We start from the raw sequence: 17777 nt of genomic DNA, 5'->3' as shown, positions 1-17777 counted from the left end.
CCCAGGGCAAAGTACAGACAGATCTCTGGGACCCTCCACCTGAGATCTCTTGCAAGCTGACACTGAACTATTAATGACAACCTTCATCTTGACACACAGTCATTCAGCAATTCTAATTGTGCTCTCATCTTTTCCATAAGAACAGTTTGTAGTATCTATTGCTGTGCTAAAATGCAGCAAACTATACATAAAGCATCCTCCTCTCTAGCAGATGAATAACCCCACCCCCAAAGGCAGCAAGGTTAGTCTGCCCACCCCATCCCAAAGGAGGCCAAGCCTGGCTCTTTGTGGTCACTGCTTCCTCTCCAGTTGTTCAGTGAGTGACCTTTTCTTTAATAGTCTGTTCTTGAATCAAAGTCTGTTCATTGGCCTGTCATTTGCAGAGACGTTCACCCTTCTCCAGCCCCATAATGTTTCTTCAAACATTACTGGCCTGGCCGTGGCTAAGTGATCCTGTTTCCAGGCGAGTGACTGCCCGTGGAAGGATTTCACCTGAGCCAGGTGATCTAAATTGGTCATGTGCAGCCAGGGCACTCTCCTACTACCTCCTTATCTTTTGGGTTTTTTTTTGGGGGGGGGGGCGGGACAGGGCAATAGGGGCTAAGTGACTTGCCCAGGGTCACATAGCTAGTGTCAAGTGTCTGAGGCTGGATTTGAACTCAGGTCCTACTGAATCTGGGCCAGTGCTTTATCCACTGCACCACCTATCTGCCCCCTCTTTACTTATTTTGGTTATCAACCCCTTGTTTTTGTTTTTTATTTTCCTCTGAAACTACCTCCCATTTAACTCTTTAAGATTCACACTGGGTTAAAATTAGGGGATGGAGCAGTATTTACTATGCTTTAGGCAAATTCAGAAAAGTAGGGATAGGAATCGTGATCTCAGAAAAGGTAATGTTATGGGCCCTGAGTACCTCAGAAATTTTCTGGGAGAAATCAAGGAACCTTCTCCTTGAGAAATAAACCAAAGGACAGACACATCTAAAGAGATGAGCAGCACAGGATCTGAACTGAGAATTCCAGGACCGCCACCCTTCATTCCATTCTCTCCACCATATCTCTCCCCCATGGGAGATAAGATTAGGTGTGGCTGCTGCCCTTGAGTCTGGAAAGATAGGAGTTGCCCCTCACCCAACTTCCCTCAGCTACTACCAGGAAACTTTCCAGTCAGATGGTCACCACTATCAGTCCTCTATAAAAGGATTTGCCTGTCTCCTGCTCGTGGAGAAAGGTACCTCAGAGCCATGCCTCTGTCCCATGTCTTCTCCCCATGAGAAGAAGTCCAAGGACTTAATATTATTTTATTCTAATTGGATCTGTGTGCAAGAGGGTATAATTCTTTAAAGAGGAATTCCTAAGGACCCCTACTTCAAACACCCACCAATTTTCCCCATAATAGGCAATGACAAAAATAGTTAAAAGAGATGAGGGAAATTTATATTATGATTAAAGGTCCCATTGAAAATTCAATAATATAAAAATTTAACATTGTGACGATTGGAATGACGCCACCTGCTGGAGACTTACTGTAGAAAAGCTTCACCATGAAGTGAAGGTCTTTGAGGGCAAGAGGAGTCTTTTCTTTGGCGTCAGGAAGTGATGTCTGCTTGTGGAAGGAAGAAGGGGGAGCCTGGCGCTCTGACTGGGGCTCTTTCCTGGGGACTCTGGTGGAGAGGGGGCTAGAAATGCACTCTCCCTTTAATAGATAGATGAATGTAGGCCTTTCTCTCTCTCTTTACCAAATTCTTATTCTCCTTAATAAATGCTTAAAAGCCTAACACTCGCTAAAGCTTATAATTTATTGGCGACCACTCATTAGATATTTTAGACAGACTAGCTAGAATTTTAGCCCTTAAACAACATTTATGCACTAAATGACAGAGTATCTAATTTCTTCAAGGAAAATGTTAATTAAACTCCATGGACAAAGAGATAGCAAATCTTATTTTTTTGGTGAGGCAATTGGGGTTAATAAGTGACTTGCCCAGGGTCGCACAGCTAGTAAGTGTTAAGTGTCTGAGGTCAAATTTGAACTCAGGTCCTCCTGACTCCAGGGTCGGTGCTCTATCCACTGCGCCATCTAGCTGTCCTTGCCTGACCTTTCTGAAGGCCAGCCCAGAGTCAGGAGAATTTCAAGGGAAATGTACCTGACCTTGCTGACTACCTCCAGGAAGTTACCTCACTCAAAACCACACCTACCCGAAAGCCTTCCCCTCAGAGGGTCTATCCTCTGTTCTATGACAATAGGTACTGCTCCAGACTACCCTCAAGTCCAGCAAACCAATGGATTGGAATGATGCTAGCCAATGAGCTCTGAGCGGTGTGGAAGGGCCGCCTATCCTCCTGACCTCAGGAAGCGGATACAGAAGTCAATTTCTTCTTCCTGGAGCTCAGAGGAGGTGGCCACACTCAGCTCTCACTCCTTTTGGAGCCATGTGTTATCTCTTTACTAATATTTAATATGCTTTAATAAATGCTTAATGACCAAAACTGGTGCTATAGCTTCTAATTTCTAAGTAGCAATGTATTAGAAACCTCAGCTAAGTTCCCTACATCTTCGGACAGAGATAGGGCACTTTCATAATGTTTAAACGCTGATGGAGGAGGCTAAAAGGGTTAACAGATAACCTATCAATAGTAGCTATCAGGGGCAGCTAGGTGGCGCAGTGGATAAAGCACTGGCCCTGGATTCAGGAGGACCTGAGTTCAAATGCGGCCTCAGACACTTGACACTTACTAGCTTTGTGACCGTGGCCAAGTTACAACCCCAATTGCCTCACCAAAAAAAAAAAAAAAAAATAGTAGCTATCAATACCTAAAAGTATTAACAGAGGGACAGCTAGATGGCGCAGTGGATAGAGCACTGGCCCTGGAGTCAGGAGGACCTGAGTTCAAATCCAGCCTCAGACACTTAACACTAGCTGTGTGACCCTGGGCAAGTCACTTAATCCCCATTGCCTCACTAAAAAATAAAAAAAAAGTATTAACAGAGAAACTTAGGTTTGTGTTCTTACTGTAACCAAGAGGGTTTTTGTCCCCATCAACAGAGACAGTAACTAGGGACCGTTAACCATTAACAACCATTAATATTCCTAGATGACAGGACACCTAGAAACCAGATCTTAAGTAAAGAGATGACACCAACACAGAGACCCTCTCAGATTCATAAGTTTTTGCATGTCCTTAGGGGCATGCACAGAAAAGGCCAAATTTGTCCTTAGATTCACCTTATGACCTGTAAACCCCAAAAACACACCTCCAAGGAAAAAGGCACCCACCATGGGGGGGTTGGCTTAAGCCCCCAAGAACTCCAAAGTAGGATAAGCCCTCCCCTGTACCTCTCCAAGGTGGAGATTATATGAGGAGATAATTGATTTCTTTTTTGCTATAAATATAATCATCTTTCTTCCCCCTATTTGAGACACCTCCATGGTTCTCTCCCTGTGGTCACTCACAGTATTGCAATAAAACTTGGGAAACTGAGTCACTGAGTCTTGTCATTCTTTGGGATGCCTCATGATCAATTAAACCCACCCTCCACATCAGTACTATGCACCTTCAAAGAAAGGACTGAGACTGATGGGACACAGACAACTATTTTTCACTTTTTTCCCTTTCATTAAAGTTTTCTTGTACAAAATGACTAATATGGTAATGTTTTACATAATAGTAAATGTATAACCCATATCTGATTGCTTACCAACTCAGGGAGGGAAGAGGGGAAGGAGGGAAGGGATGATAACAATTAGAACTCAAAATTATAAATAAAAAATGTTTATTACTTTAAAAAATAAACATAAAGACACAAAAAATAAAATTAAAACATATTTCCATATTAGTCATGTTGTAAAAGAAAAATCAGAGCATAAAGGAAAAACTATGAGGAAAAAAAAGTGGAAATTGTATGCCTCAATATTCCTTCAGACTCCATAGTTCTTTATCTGGATAGCATTTTCCATTATGAGTCCTTTGGAATTGTATTCATTGTATTGTTGAGAAGAACTAAGTCTATCACAGTTGATCATTACTAAATGTTGCTATTACTGTATACAATGCTCTGCCTCTGCTCACTTCACTCAGCATCAGTTCACTTAAGTCTTTCCAGGTTTCTCTGAAATCTGCCTGCTCATCGTTTCTTACAGCACAATAGTATTCCATTACATTCATACATCACAACTTGTTCAGCCATTCCCCAGTTGATGGGCATTCCCTCAATTTCCAATTCTCTGCCACCACAAAAAGAGCAGCTATAAATGTATTTTGTACATGTGAGTCCCTTTCCCTTTGTTATAACCTCTTTGGGATACAGACCTAGTAGTAGTATTGCTGGGTCAAAGTATATGAACAGTTTTATAGACCTTTGGAAAAAGTTCCAAATTGTTGTCTAGAATGATCGTTCAGGGGGCAGCTAGGTGGCGCAGTGGATAAAGCACTGGCCTTGGATTCAGGAGGACCTGAGTTCAAATCCAGCCTCAGACACTTGACCCTTACTAGCTGTGTGACCTTGGGCAAGTCACTTAACCCTCATTGCCCCACAAAAACTAACTAAATAAATAATAGGATGGTCATTCACAACTCCACCAACCGTGTATTAGTGTTTCAATTTTCTCACAATGGATGGCAAATCTATAACAATAATAATAGTATTAATTACTTGTATTCCTAATGTTAACCACAATTTACTGAGAACTGACTGATTCTCACCTATTCCCCATTCCCAAGTCATTGAATAGCTGGGGGCTGACCAATCTTTGTCAATTCCGGACTCTTGACTTACTTTATGGATCTTGCAAAGAAACTATCCCTTCCCAAAGATTCCCCAGCTTACTTCCTGAACTTTAGGTTATTGTGTAAAAAGGTTCATTTCCATTAAGTAGTTTCTATACTTAACCTAAGGGCAGTCTCATAGCTCCTTTTGTCCCGTTATCCCATATAAACCCTGTCCTCGGTCCCCATCTTTGGGTATTCTAAATGTGGGTTCTAATCTGTCCCCCCAGTTTAGGGGGGAAACTGGTTAAAATCACTGATAAGGGGCAGCTAGGTGGTGCAGTGGATAGAGCATAGGCTCTGGAGTCCGGAGGACCTGAGTTCGAATCTGACCTCAGACACTTAATACTAGCTGTGTGACCCTGGGCAAGTCACTTAACCCCAATTGCCTCACAAAAACAAAAACAAAAAAACACTTAAAATCACTGATAAATGAGTTTAGGGTTTTTAAGATTTTATTACAAGATAGTAAAAGGAAGAGAGAGATTGAGAACAGATTTCTTATAGCCTGGAAATCCTCGATTTCCTAAGCTCCCACCTGAAGTCCTCCACCAAGCCTATGTCTCCAACCAAGCATCAGCTTCTTACTTTGCGTCCTCCTCCCAGAAATGGGAGGCTCCTCAAGTTGATTGGCTGGTAGGTTTGATGGACAGTACCCACAAGCAAACATCACTTCCTGACGCCAAGGACCTGACCCCATGGCTTGCCCTCAGAGGCCTTCTCCTCACAGCGGAGCTTTCCTATAGCAACTCCCCAGCAGATGGCATCACTCCAGTTGTTACATAAGCAATCTGCTTTGGGATGCTCCAAGTTACAGCTCCTCTGCCCCATTAAAGACTTTATTTCTCCTATACTGATTATTTCATTAATTTTCAGATTGACACTAAAATGCTTTAAGTTTTGCAAAGCACTTTCTCATCTGATAACTATGATAATCAGGGAACCTCACCGTTCCCCTTTTAGAGAGACTTTGACAAATTTAATAAGAAGATACATAGGACAGAACTTATGGGCCTGAATAGGTTTTGAGAAAAGTTAGATGTCCCAAATCTCTGGTGATTACTGGATGGGAACAAAAAGGAAAATATTAATTTCTCAGTGGCATACTTTATGAATTTGGCCATGTGCTAGGGCATAAAAGCCTCATAAACAAATGCAGAGAATCATCCATTTAAAATGCATCCTTTCTGTACCACAATGCAATAAAAACTTTAATCAATAAAGGGCATTTGAAGAAAGGTTTCAAACTTAAATGATGACAGCAATTTCATTCTAAAGAATGAGTGAGTCCATCATTCAATCAATTAATCATGAGCATTTCCACGGTGCTAAGATGTGCCAAGTGCTGTGTCTTAGGAGCTAGTGATACAAAGGGAAATATGAAAAAACCCTCGCCTTCAAAGGATGCATGTTCTATCTGAAGAAACAACATGTACATATAGAAGCTATATAGAAAATAAACAGAATTTAATTTGGGAAGAGGGAGGCACTGGCAGCTACTGGAGACCCGGAAAAGCTTCATAGTGGGTATGAAGACTATCAAGTGTATACAATGTTTTGTAAACCTTTGGGTGTTATAAAAATGCTAGCTGTTATGACTTTTTAAATAATTCATGTTGATGGCTCTTGAGTTGAGCATAACACTGGTCTGGAGTAACTCTTCTTGAGAAGACTAAAGAAGCGAGGGAGGTAAGCTGCACCCTTTCCAGGACCACCACCCTTTATTCCAGTCTCCCCCACTCCTCTGGGAGATAGTCCCATTAGGTGTGGCTGCTGCCTGACCAGCACCTGGGGATAGAAATAACTCCAGAAATCCAGACTACTTCCTGTGATGAAATAATGGGATTTAGCAGATACTCAAGGACCCAGCTGGAGATGAATCTAGACTGATTGAATCAAGTGAGAGTGATTGACTGCTGATTAGCCTACTTCAAGTTAACTGGATTGTAATCACACCTGGCTATCCCTTAAGAAGGTATTGTTCTCAGAAGCTAGACTGTGAACTCAACTTGAGAACTCCTTCAAAGCCAATGGATTTGGATGACACAAACCAATCAGCTTGAAGCAGTGTGTAAGGACCGCCTCTGTTCCAGACCTATAAAAAGCTTCCACAATCAGCTTTCGAGGGAGTTTCTGATTAAAGCAGGCTCGTGGGGGAGGACTTGAGGAAGAACCCAACTAAACTGGAACTCTAGGCTAGATAGGCCTTTTCTTAACTTTCTGAACTCCATGTGAATACCTGTATGCTTTGATAAATGTTTAATGCTCAAAGACTGGCACTGAAGCTTCTAATTTAAGGCGATCACACAGTATAGATTTTAAACATCACAATAGTATAAGCTGATTGTGGAAGCTTTTTATAGGTCTGGACTAGACTTATAAATCTAAATTGGTTGGTGAGTACCTCAGTGGAGGTCTCTTCAGACAACTCTGCTTTTTTATCCTTCTTATTGGAACTATTTTGTGTCTTCAAAGTGTCTCCCCCTCCCCCTTGCCTCCCTCTCTCCCCCCTCTCTCTCCCTGCTCCTCCATCCTAAGGATGGACAAACTTGTCCAAGTCAGAAACAGAGCAGCTCAAAACACTAATTGGAGGGGCAGCTAGGTGGCACAGTGGATAGAGCACTGGCCCTGCAGTCAGGAGTAACTGAGTTCAAATCCGACCTCAGACAATTGACACTTACTAGCTGTGTGACCCTGGGCAAGTCATTTAACCCCAATTGCCTCACCAAAAAAAACACTAATTGGAGTAGGATTAGACCTATGAAAAGCTGCTCCACTGTCTCCTTCCTCCCCGGCCCCATCTCACCGAAGACCGGAAAGGAATTAAAGACCCATGGGATGATTTCAACAATCACACTATGTGTTATGCCTCAACTCACATAAATCTGGGAACATCTGACTTTTCCCACTTCTAGGGTACTGAAGTCAGCACACTAAACTATGAATCAAAGTAGCCAAAAAGCCTTTGTTCATAAACACATTTATTACAAAATAGCTAAGGACATAAATGTTATTTGAGTGGGAGCTAAGACATATGGAACAAACTTAACAGCACTAATAGGGCATCCATGCTGTGTTGGTATAGCTCCAGTTCCTCTGAGCCCTCATCCCTGTCTTTTCTTGTGGACAGGACACAAAGATATGAAGTGGATGAGAGCCCAATTATAGGGATTCAGAATTGCTAACTGGCCAGACCCAAACAATAGTCAAGAAGGATTCAATGTATGATGCTGGTGATCGAATGAGGCTGTTTTCTGAAGACTGATCTAGCTAATTACATTGAAGATCAACACTGGAAGGTTGATGATGATGTGTCTACAGTGACATTGTTTTGATCCTCTCAAACCCCAGAACGCCCAAGAGCTTCCTGGAGGAGATCTCTAATCCATCATCCATCACGTGAGTTTGGCCGGTCTGTCCACACAGGAAAAATCAAGGATGAAAAATATCTGTTGGCACAATTTCAACACGTTTTGCGACAGTATGAATTTCTGGGACCAACCGTCATGAGAGTAGGCTGGAAATTGGGGGAAGGTCTTTTACTAACCACAAGATTGCCATGGAAGGAATGGCCTATCTTTTCATAGCTAATGTTTTATGAGAGCTGCCCTGCAGGCGTGTGCTTTGTGTGTACATGTATGCACACGTGTCTATGTGCCCGTGCTTGTGTGTACACGTACGCACGCCTGCATGTGCATCACCCGTGTGTATTGACTGTAGATTAAAACACACAAATGGACAGACAGATCTGTAGAAAGATACTTTGTTTCCTTTCCCGCTGTCTGGCTGGGGGGGAGGGGGGCGCCATACACGCCCCTTTCAGGCCCACAGGGAGTTGACCGTAAGCTCAGGGGCTGCAGAAATTTGCGCATGTCCACTAGCTGCCTTGCTCCGCCCCAGCCCTCAGCGCGCACGCGTGCCTGCCGCTCCTGAGGGCGCATGCGCCACGGCCCGGAACTTTCACATCTCGGGCCCGGGAGCCCGCGGGGACGTTGTTTCCCTGACGGACACGCTACGGAAGCCGGCCTGGCCCACCCCGGAAGCGGAGGCCGCTCGCCGAGCCGCGGCCGCTGCTGGATGCCCTTGCCGTCCCTGCGCGCCCCTCCCTCGGCTTGGGCCTGGGCCTGCGCCGCCGCTGAGGCCGGCGGAGGAGAAGGAGGAGGAGGAGGCAGCGGCGGGAGGCCCCCGAGGCCTCTGCGGGAGGCGGAATGTGGCGGGCGCGCCGGGCCTGGTGAGAGCCGGGGAGGCCAGCGAGGGGTCCGGGCCCCGCGGGGAGGCCAGCGAGGGGTCCGGGGGCTCGGGGGCCCAGCGCCACCCCCTTCCCACCCCGCCGGGCCGTGGGGGCGGCGGGGGCGGCGGGGGCCGCGGGGGCGGCGGGGGGCCGCGGGGGCCGTGGGGGCGGCGGGGGGCGGCGGGGGCCGCGGGGGGGCGGCGGGGGGCCGCGGGGGCCGTGGGGGCGGCGGGGGCGGCGGGGGCCGCGGGGGGGGGCGGCGGGGGCCGCGGGGGGGGGGGCGGCGGGGGCCGCGGGGGCGGCGGGGGGGGCGGCGGGGGCCGCGGGGGCGGCGGGGGGGCGGCGGGGGGCCGGGGGGGCGGCGGGGGGGCCGCGGGGGCGGCGGGGGGGCGGCGGGGGCCGCGGGGGCGGCGGGGGGGCGGCGGGGGCCGCGGGGGCGGCGGGGGGGCGGCGGGGGCCGCGGGGGCGGCGGGGGGGCGGCGGGGGCCGTGGGGGCGGCGGGGGCGGCGGGGGGCCGCGGGGGCGGCGGGGGGGCGGCGGGGGCCGTGGGGGCCGTGGGGGGCCGCGGGGCGGCCGCAGCCGCTGGGCTTCGCCTCCCCTGTGCGGAGGGAGGGCCGGGCTGAGGCCCCCGGGCTGGGGGTGTCCCTGGTCCCCAGAAGGTCACGGAGCCGGGCGCCTGGGCCACGTTCTGCCGCCGTGGGACGGACCCGGGTGGGGGGCCGGGAGAGGGCGGACAAAGGCCGGAGCTCGGCGGACTCCGCCCACACGCCAAGCCTGCCTTGGATCCTCTCCTGGGCCGGGGAGCTCACCCCCTCTCGGCTGCCCCCTTACCCCTTGTGGTAGCCTCGTGGGTGTGGGTCCTTCCCTCTCCAAGAGAATGTGTGTGTGTGGGGGGGGGACAGGCAGGGGATTGGGTCGAAGGGAGGCAGGGCCGGGCTGGCTCACCGCCCTCACTCCCTCCTCTGGGTCCAGGGTCAGGAGGGCTGGGGACGGCCCCGGTGTTTGAGGCAGTGGCGGGAAGTGACTTGCCCAGGGCCACACAGCTAGCAATGTCTGAGGGGAGATTGGAACTCGGGTCCTCCGGGGCCAGCGCTCTCCCCGCTGCCCCGCGAGCCCGGGCGCTCAGTGCCCGCCCGGTGCTGCGCTCGTGCCCGGCTCCTGCCCCCTGACCCCGGGCCTTGCCCCCAGACAAGCCGATGTGGAGGCAGCCCCCCTCCGGACTCTCCGGCCCGGGTCCGAGCCCAGGGTGGCCGCCACGGCTCTGGCTGCTGCCTCGGCCTCCTTAAGCTTTCGGCCTCGGGTCTGCTCAGACTTCCCGGTCTGAGGACGGTCTGGCCGGGGTGGAGATGAGCCCGGGGCCCAGCTGGAGAGTCAGCCCAGGGCGGAGGCTGGAAACGAGAAGTAGGGCCGTACTCTGTGCGAGCCCCGCCCGGCTTAGGTGCGTCCTAAAGGAAGACTGTGCGGCCTTGCTGCCCCGGCCCTCCGAGCCTGCCCCGTCCTTGTGCCGGGCCTCGGACGCCTGCCTGGCCAGAGCCCTGGGCGCTGCTGCCCGCGCTCTTCCGAAGCGGGAAGGTCCTTGTGCCCGGGTCATGTGGGATGTGGGGTGGGAGGAACAGGAATGGGGTGCGGGAGAAGACCCGGGTCTTGTTGAAGAACTGACTCCATTGATATCAGGTTCTGTAGTAGCTTCCCCGGAGTTAGCACAGTGATCATGAGTAATCCTCTTTATGGTTTGCAGCGTGGTCTTGTAGATGTCCAATGTCTCATCATTGTTTACATTTTTGGAAGAATTGTGTAGGTTTTTGTGTTTAGCTTTCACCCTAAATTTAGGAAGTAACCCCTTGTCTTCTTTTTTTTTTTAATGCATTCTTTTTGTTTATTTGTTTGGTGTTTTTTTTTTTTTTTTTGTGGGGCAATGAGGGCCAAGTGACTTGTGCAGGGTCACACAGCCAGGAAGTGTGAAGTGTCTGAAGCCAGATTTGAACTCAGGTCCTCCCAATCCAGGGCCGGTGCTCTATCCACTGCACCACCTAGCCGCCCCAACCCCTTGTCTTCTAAGGAAAAGGAAAAAGATAAGGCTCCCAGTCCTCAGTTTGTTCCTCTGTGACTCAGATGACTTTAGATGCCTGCAGGCAGCTCCCTCTCTGTGAGCTGGTGACTTTCCAGGGATTGTAGATGAATACATGGCTCTTCAGATCTGGGGGTGGGACCTTTCAAAAACAGACTGACATAAAATCGCAGAGCCAGCCATCAGACTGGGGGGGATGAGGAAGCCGGACCTGCCAGGCTCTGGTGTGGTCTCTGTTGGGAAGCCTTCTGGGGAGTGGCCACTCAGCTTGGGCCCCAGAGATGCAGGGCTTTCTCCCTTCACAGCACTTCATCCCGACTGTGCCGGGGCTGTAGCAGCAACCGCCTCATTGGTTTCCCTGGACCCACTCCCTCCCCCTCCAGTCCAGCCTACACTCGGCTTCCAAAGTGATTCTCTTAAATTGTTGTTTGAACCCCATCTCATCCAATTCCAGTGACTCCCGATGGCTCCCAAGATCAAATGGAAGCCCCTCTTTGACCCTTCAGGATCCTCCCAGCCTGGCACCCGTCAGCCTTTCTGCTGGGATGATGAGTGACTCTGGTCTGGGCTGCTCCCTGCTGTCCTTGTGACCCTGGAGTGCCGAGGCCTTCCCTGGCCCTGCCCCCAGAGGGACATCTACTTTGGAGCGCCCTTTACCCTTGTTTCTGTGATGACTCAAGACCCATAGAAGTGCTGATTTAAGATGACGAGGAGATTTTAGGATTTCATCCTCCCCTGGGACCGAGGCAAAGCCCAAGAAGCCTCAGCTCCACCAGCCTCCCACCCCTTCTGTTCCTCTCAACCTTGAGCCCTACGGTTCAGTGCCATTGCTTCCCTTTGGAGTCCCACGGACTTGATTTTATGCCTTCAAAACCTCCATCTAGAGAAGGTCCACAGGCTTCCCAAGGGCTCCAGACACCCAGAAAATTTTGTTTCCTGCTGGAAGCCTGTTAGATGGAAAGTTAAAACTCTTCTCCTAAACAAAAGGATTGGTTTATGCCTACGAGTGAATCCCAGTGTGAGCTGACAAAAACCTCTCAGCAGAGTTTGCAACCACTTCATCCCTGCCCTCAGGAGGCACCTGTAAAAAAGATGTCCTTTTCCTCTGGGAAATTCATGTTCTGGGCAGGGCTCTCCATTGGAGTGCTTGGAGAGGCTCCATCCACCTTGAGCTTGCCCCCACCACCCCCACGGCCCAAGAGGGAAGTGCTGCCTGCTTCAGATGGAGGAGTCAGCCATTTCTGATGTTTTGTTTTTTAGTGAGGCAGTGGGGGTGAAGTGACTTGCCCAGGGTCACACAGCTAGTAAGTGTCAAGTGTCTGAGGCCGGATCTGAACTCAGGTCCTCCTGACTCCAGGGCCGGTGCTCTGTCCACTGTGCCATCTAGCCGCCCCTGGCCATTTATTCTTGGAAGCAAAGTCGGGGGGAGCAGAAGGGGCTCCCTCAAGAGGCAGGTAGTTGGATGCCCCATCCTGGGAGGCTCTTGGCTAGAGTGTGAATCACTCCAGTCATCAAACCTTTATTAAGCACCTCCTGTGTGCTAGGTGCCCTGCTCAGCTCTGGGGGCTTCCCTTCCCGTTCTGACTGGCCATTCCCATAAACTGTGTGCAAGGCCCTCTGTGTACTAGGCGGCAAGACGACGAAGGTCAGAACCCACGAGGAGGAACATCGTGAGATCCTGTCACTCTCTTCTGTCTTGTTTTTTCTCACTTCATTTTTCTGTACTGCTGAATTTCATTCTGTTAGACCTTAAGTTGGGTTAGGAAATGTCTCTGAGCACATTCGGGGTTTGCAGCAGACACTCACATAGAGGATGCTTTTTCCTAGTCTGGCTTCCCCCAAGGTTGAGCTCATTCGGATCCCAAAACACTTGGAGGCTGGGGTCCCCAGGAGGAATCTCAGAGCAGTTTGAGCTTCCTGAGTTAGTGGGGACAGAGCCATGGCTGGATCATGAAGGAGATGAGTTTGGCTGGCAGATCAGAATGGGGGAGGCCCCAGGCTAGAGGCGCAGCCGACGCTGTCGCCAGTTCACCTGGAGTGGCCTTGGAGCGGCTTGCGGGGAGAAGAACCCCTCTGTAGGGTACTCTGTCTTTGGGGAAAATGGAACTGTCGTGCTGGACCCCTGACCTGCGGCTAGAGCTGGCGCAGTTTGGGGAGATGAAGACTTCCTGCCTTCCTTGGTCCTGTCGGCTTGTGATGAGGCGGGCTCAGCAGTGCTCTTGAGTCTGTCTGCGTGGCTCAGTAGGCGTTGTCTGTGCCACTGACCAGCTCCCGGAGACCCAGGCAAGCGCTCGGTCAACTTGTCCCTGTCACACTGACTTCTCATTTGAAGAGAACACTATGGATTCTTTGCCCTTAAGATGGGTGAGAGTGGAGGGCGCTGGGTGAGCTGGCACAGTACATGCAGTGTTGGGCATAGGGCTGCATTCAGCGGCTTTCATCCTGTTTACTTCAGCAAACCTCTGTGAGGCACCTACCCTGGGCACCAGGGACCCAGAGATGAAACAGGAGTCCATCTCCGCCATCCAGGGGTTGGTAGGAGAGGTGCACAGTGAGCAGGGATCGGGAGGGACAGCCCAGAGAAAGGGCCAGAGATGGGCCTGTGGATGAGGCTGGTCTCCTGATGCGAAGGGCAAACTAGGGCCATCTGGCTGGGTCGCAGGGCGGAGCTGCCTGGGCTGGGCTCCCCTGTGGGCCTGAGGCCAGGCCTTCCTCCCTCTGAACCTTAGTTTCTCCTTTGTTGTCCAGTGGGAACTTGTGGGGCATCGGGGGGGTCGTGAGGGGCTTGTGGGGCGTCGGGGGGGTCGTGAGGGGCTGCGAGCTCTCGCTGTCAGTGCTGTTCTTCTTTTCGTTTAACCCTTTCCTCCTCTCTCCATTTTTCCTTCAGTGAGGTCTGCCAAAGCTTGGCAATCACAGGCTATGCGGTAAGAGGGACTCTGGCACTGCCCAGGCTGCACCTCATTTCCCGAGGCCTTCACCACCCACGTCCTCCCACGGCAAGGCCTCTGAGGCCTCCGCTCCGGGCCTCCTGTCAACCGTTTTCATCCCTCAGTCACCTCCCTCTCCGAAGATGGAAGCTCTCTCCGGCAAAGCCCAGCTACCAGCCACGGAGGCACTTCTGGCCGGCCCGCCTCGCGGCCAGGCTCCTCCGGCTCCGTTACCTGCTCTTGGGGTCGGCGGTTGGTGGCGGCTACACAGCCAAGAAGGTACTTGGCAGGCTGGGGGGGGGGGGAGGGGCGTGCTGACCTGGGTCTGTAAGGGGGGGACCACAGACATGGGGCGGGACCTTCTCTGAGCCTCAGTTTATTTGGGATACAGAGGTAGGGGCGCTTGTTCTTGTCAGGGGTTCCCCCCCCCCCCAGTGCCTGGCACGTAGCTCCCGCTGTCCTTTCTGCGATGGCCGCAGGTTTGCCAGGCGCCTGACAGAGACGGTTGCACTTTGTCCTCACAGCAGTCCTAGAAGGGGGTGCTGTTGTTCTCCCCATTGTGCAGATGGAAGAAGGTGAGGCTGCGAAGAGCACATAGAGCCTGGAGGTCTCTGAGGAAGGGCCTCTGAAGCCTGAGCCCCGTCCCCTGTGCCAAGCCCCCGCCTGTAGCGGGCGCCTTGTAACAGGCGCCTTGTAGCAGGCGCAGGAGCTGCAGGGGTCGGCCTCGAGGCTCTTGCCCCTGCTGAACTGTTCCAGTTTGGTGTAACGGGGACCCTAGTGATCGTTCTGGAATTCTGGGCCTCGAAGGTCAGGTAGCCTCAGACCTTGAGGGGCCCAGGGGGCGGAGTGTGCCACCGTTCCCTTGTAAGTGGGAGCTTCGTGGAGCCACGGCTGACAACGTGCCTGGGCCCCGACTTCTGGAGCCATTGGAACCCGAGGCTCAGGGGCTGCTCCGTCCCCACGGATGAGCCGGGTTTTATGTCAAGGCCTGTTAGGGCATCTGCGCTTCACTCCGCTCTTGTTCTTGTCTCTTAGACCTTTGATCAGTGGAAGGACATGATGCCTGACCTCAGTGACTACAAGTGGATTGTGCCAGACTTTGTGTGGCAGCTGGACGAGTACATCGATTGGGGTGGGTGCCAGTCACGAGAGCGGTCCCCTGCCTCCTCCCTCTCCCCCCTCCCCTCCCTCACATGCAAACCCCCCCCCCCCACACTGCCACCATTTCATATTCTCAAAGATGTTAACTGCACGGACTCCGTCTGTCAGCACAGGTGCCACACGTTCAGCCAGCTTTGAGTTACAGTCATTCTTGTTGGTGCCGTGTAGGCCTGGATCGCAGCTGGTTTTGTACCTTATGCTTTTTGGCCATTCACTTGATTTTGGCTCTATTTAAATGGGAGGCCAGAGGGGGCCCCTCCTTCTGTGCCAATCCCCGGTGACAGATTGGCTGCAAAGCCTCATCCAGAGAGAAGGCTCCCTGGGGGGAGCCTCCCACTTGGCGCGGACGCTGGCAGTCCTGATGCTGCAGGGAGGGGGTGGGGGCTCTAGACCACCCCAGGACCGAGGTGTGCATCTCCTCTAGGCTGAGCAGGGGCAGGCCCACGAGCCGGGGCTTCGGCCTTTCCCGGTCACTTTTCCTGAGCTGCTTGTGAGTTTACAGAGAGGCTTTGGGGGGTAACGTCATTGGTCTGGAGGAGAGAAGACTCAGCAGGTCCAAGTTCTCCCTCTCCACTCCTTGTTCAGCTTTAGATGTCGTTTGTATGTGGTCTTTTCCCAGGACATCCCCGACACGCACACACACGCACGCACGTGCACGCATACACACACGCACGCACACACGCACCCCACAGGCTGAAGCTTCCCAGCATCCCCTCTCACACCCCCCTCACGCCTCCCCACGGTGGGAAGACCCATTTGATCCCAGTGATTGCAGTCAAGCGTGATGACATTTAGATCTTTGGTGAGATTCTTGCTTCTTTCAGGCCTCGTCTAACTTGTCACTTCTTGTTCTTACATATTCATGGACTGGTCTGACTGTTTTAGCCTGTTCTTCACTAGCTGTGAGCTGGGAAGATTAGAACCCATTCAGGGGAGCAGCCCATGGGCCCAGAAATGAAGTGGGGTGGCCAACAGGGGGGAAAACCAAGACCCTTGGATTGGCCCTCTCAGGCATAGTCGGAGCCTCTGAGCTCATTCATTTGTTGGTAGTTTGGCCAAGGGTCACCGAGCGCCCCGTTCTCCTTGGGGTCTAGGAAGGAAGACAAGAGAGGGAGGAGAGATCATTGAGGAAGAAATTGACTCAGTCACATTAAAATGAAGTTTTACGCAAAAGATCGTGATTTGCATCAAAAAAGAAAAACAACAGATTGGGGACAACTAAGAACTTGTTTTATGAGACATTTTAAAGCAGTACTATGCATTTACACAGAGCTTTGTTCCAGCCACGGGCACAGCGATCACATGGGGCACCACCTCCCTTAGTCTGTTTTTGCCACTGCTGGTAGGATTGTGGGAAAGAGGGGCCCTCGTTGGACTGTGCGCTTCCAGGCTGTGACTGATGTGTCTGTTTGCTCTTCTCCAGAGAAGTTTAGTAAGACCCTTCCGGACTCAGAGACCCTGGCAAAGCTGATTCCGGACTTGGACAAGCTGGCGGGAAGCTTCAGTCTGCTCAAGGACTTGTTCTCCACAGGTGAGAAGTCTCACTCTCATGTGCTCTTGGGCAGAGAAACACTCTCGACTCCGATGCTGAGTCATTGGTTAGAAGCACAGTATGGAATAGTGGCCGGACGAGCCGGCCAGCCCCCGAGAGCGCTGGCTGGCCTTGCTGAGGGAATGGGCTGTGCTGTGCTGTGCTATTCTGAGCGGGAAACAGACAGACAAACGGGCCCAGGGCGTCTGGCTGAGAGATTTCTGAAAAGGACCCGAGCTGAGCAAACTGGGTTTAGCGGCTGGAATCTGCTCTTGGTCTCAGGGCATTTTCTTACCTTCTATTTTTTCTTCGTCTTTTGGTGATTTTTAAAGTGTTATCTTTTTTTATTGGTATCTTTTTTTTTTTTTTTTTGTGGGGCAATGGGGGTTAAGTGACTTGCCCAGGGTCACACAGCTAGTAAGTGTCAAGTGTCTGAGGCCTGATTTGAGCTCAGGCCCTCCGTCTCCAGGGCTGGTGCTCTGTCCTCTATAGCGCCCCCTCGTGGTCCCCCAAAGTGTTATCTTGAAAACTGTGAAGCGGCAGAGAAACAGGTTCTCTTTAAAAAGTCTGGAAAAGTGCAAGAGCCTGGCGTGTCCTAGATCACTCCAGCCCCGGCCCTCGCTCCCGTTTCTAGCTCTCTCTAACTCTGGTGCCCACGGAGTGATTTTTGCCTTTAAAAGTTGGGTCATGAGTTGCCCATTCTCTGGGCAAGAAAGCGCAGCTGCTCTTGCCCACCTCAGGATCTTTCCTCTAGCTAACTGTGGCAGAGCCTGGGGGGCAGCAGGAAGCTGGCTGGGGAAGGTGAGCTGTAGTGCCAACGGTGCTGGGCCTGCAGTTAGTCAGGAAGAGCTGCATTCAATTCCAGCCTCACTGCTCAGAGGCTGGGTGACTGGGCAAGTCACTAGACCACTCTGACCCTCGGTTTCCTCATCTGTAAAGTCAGGGTGTTAATGAGGTAGCATCTGAGAAAGGCTTTACCAACCTTAAGGGGGTATAAGAGGGCCAGCCTGCTTTGTGTCAGGCCCTGGGGAGGCGTCGGCAGCAATGGAGGCCTGGGGACTTGCTGAAATCTGCTGCTGATTAGTTGGGGCT

The 17777-nt window shown here is 51.6% G+C and overlaps 1 protein-coding gene across 4 annotated transcripts in view; it reads left to right on the top strand.

Moving 5' to 3' along the window:
- Positions 1 to 8754: 8754 nt before the first annotated feature.
- Positions 8755 to 17777, top strand: part of OPA1 (OPA1 mitochondrial dynamin like GTPase) — a 60975-nt gene continuing 51952 nt past the window's right edge. The window contains exons 1-4 of one of the 4 annotated variants that reach the window (XM_043991100.1): positions 8755 to 8998; positions 13954 to 14272; positions 15029 to 15125; positions 16578 to 16685. In XM_043991100.1, the coding sequence (XP_043847035.1) occupies positions 8976 to 8998; positions 13954 to 14272; positions 15029 to 15125; positions 16578 to 16685 (547 nt within the window). In that variant the 5' untranslated portion in view covers positions 8755 to 8975. The remainder of the gene's footprint in view (positions 8999 to 13953; positions 14273 to 15028; positions 15126 to 16577; positions 16686 to 17777) is intronic. The other 3 variants (XM_043991101.1, XM_043991102.1, XM_043991103.1) reach the window with 3 other exon arrangements.

The sequence above is a fragment of the Dromiciops gliroides genome, chromosome 3, assembly GCF_019393635.1.
Source record: "Dromiciops gliroides isolate mDroGli1 chromosome 3, mDroGli1.pri, whole genome shotgun sequence".
Classification (NCBI taxonomy): domain Eukaryota; kingdom Metazoa; phylum Chordata; class Mammalia; order Microbiotheria; family Microbiotheriidae; genus Dromiciops; species Dromiciops gliroides.
The sequence above is the reverse complement of the archived record's forward strand: the minus strand, read 5'-3'. Positions and strand labels throughout refer to the sequence as shown.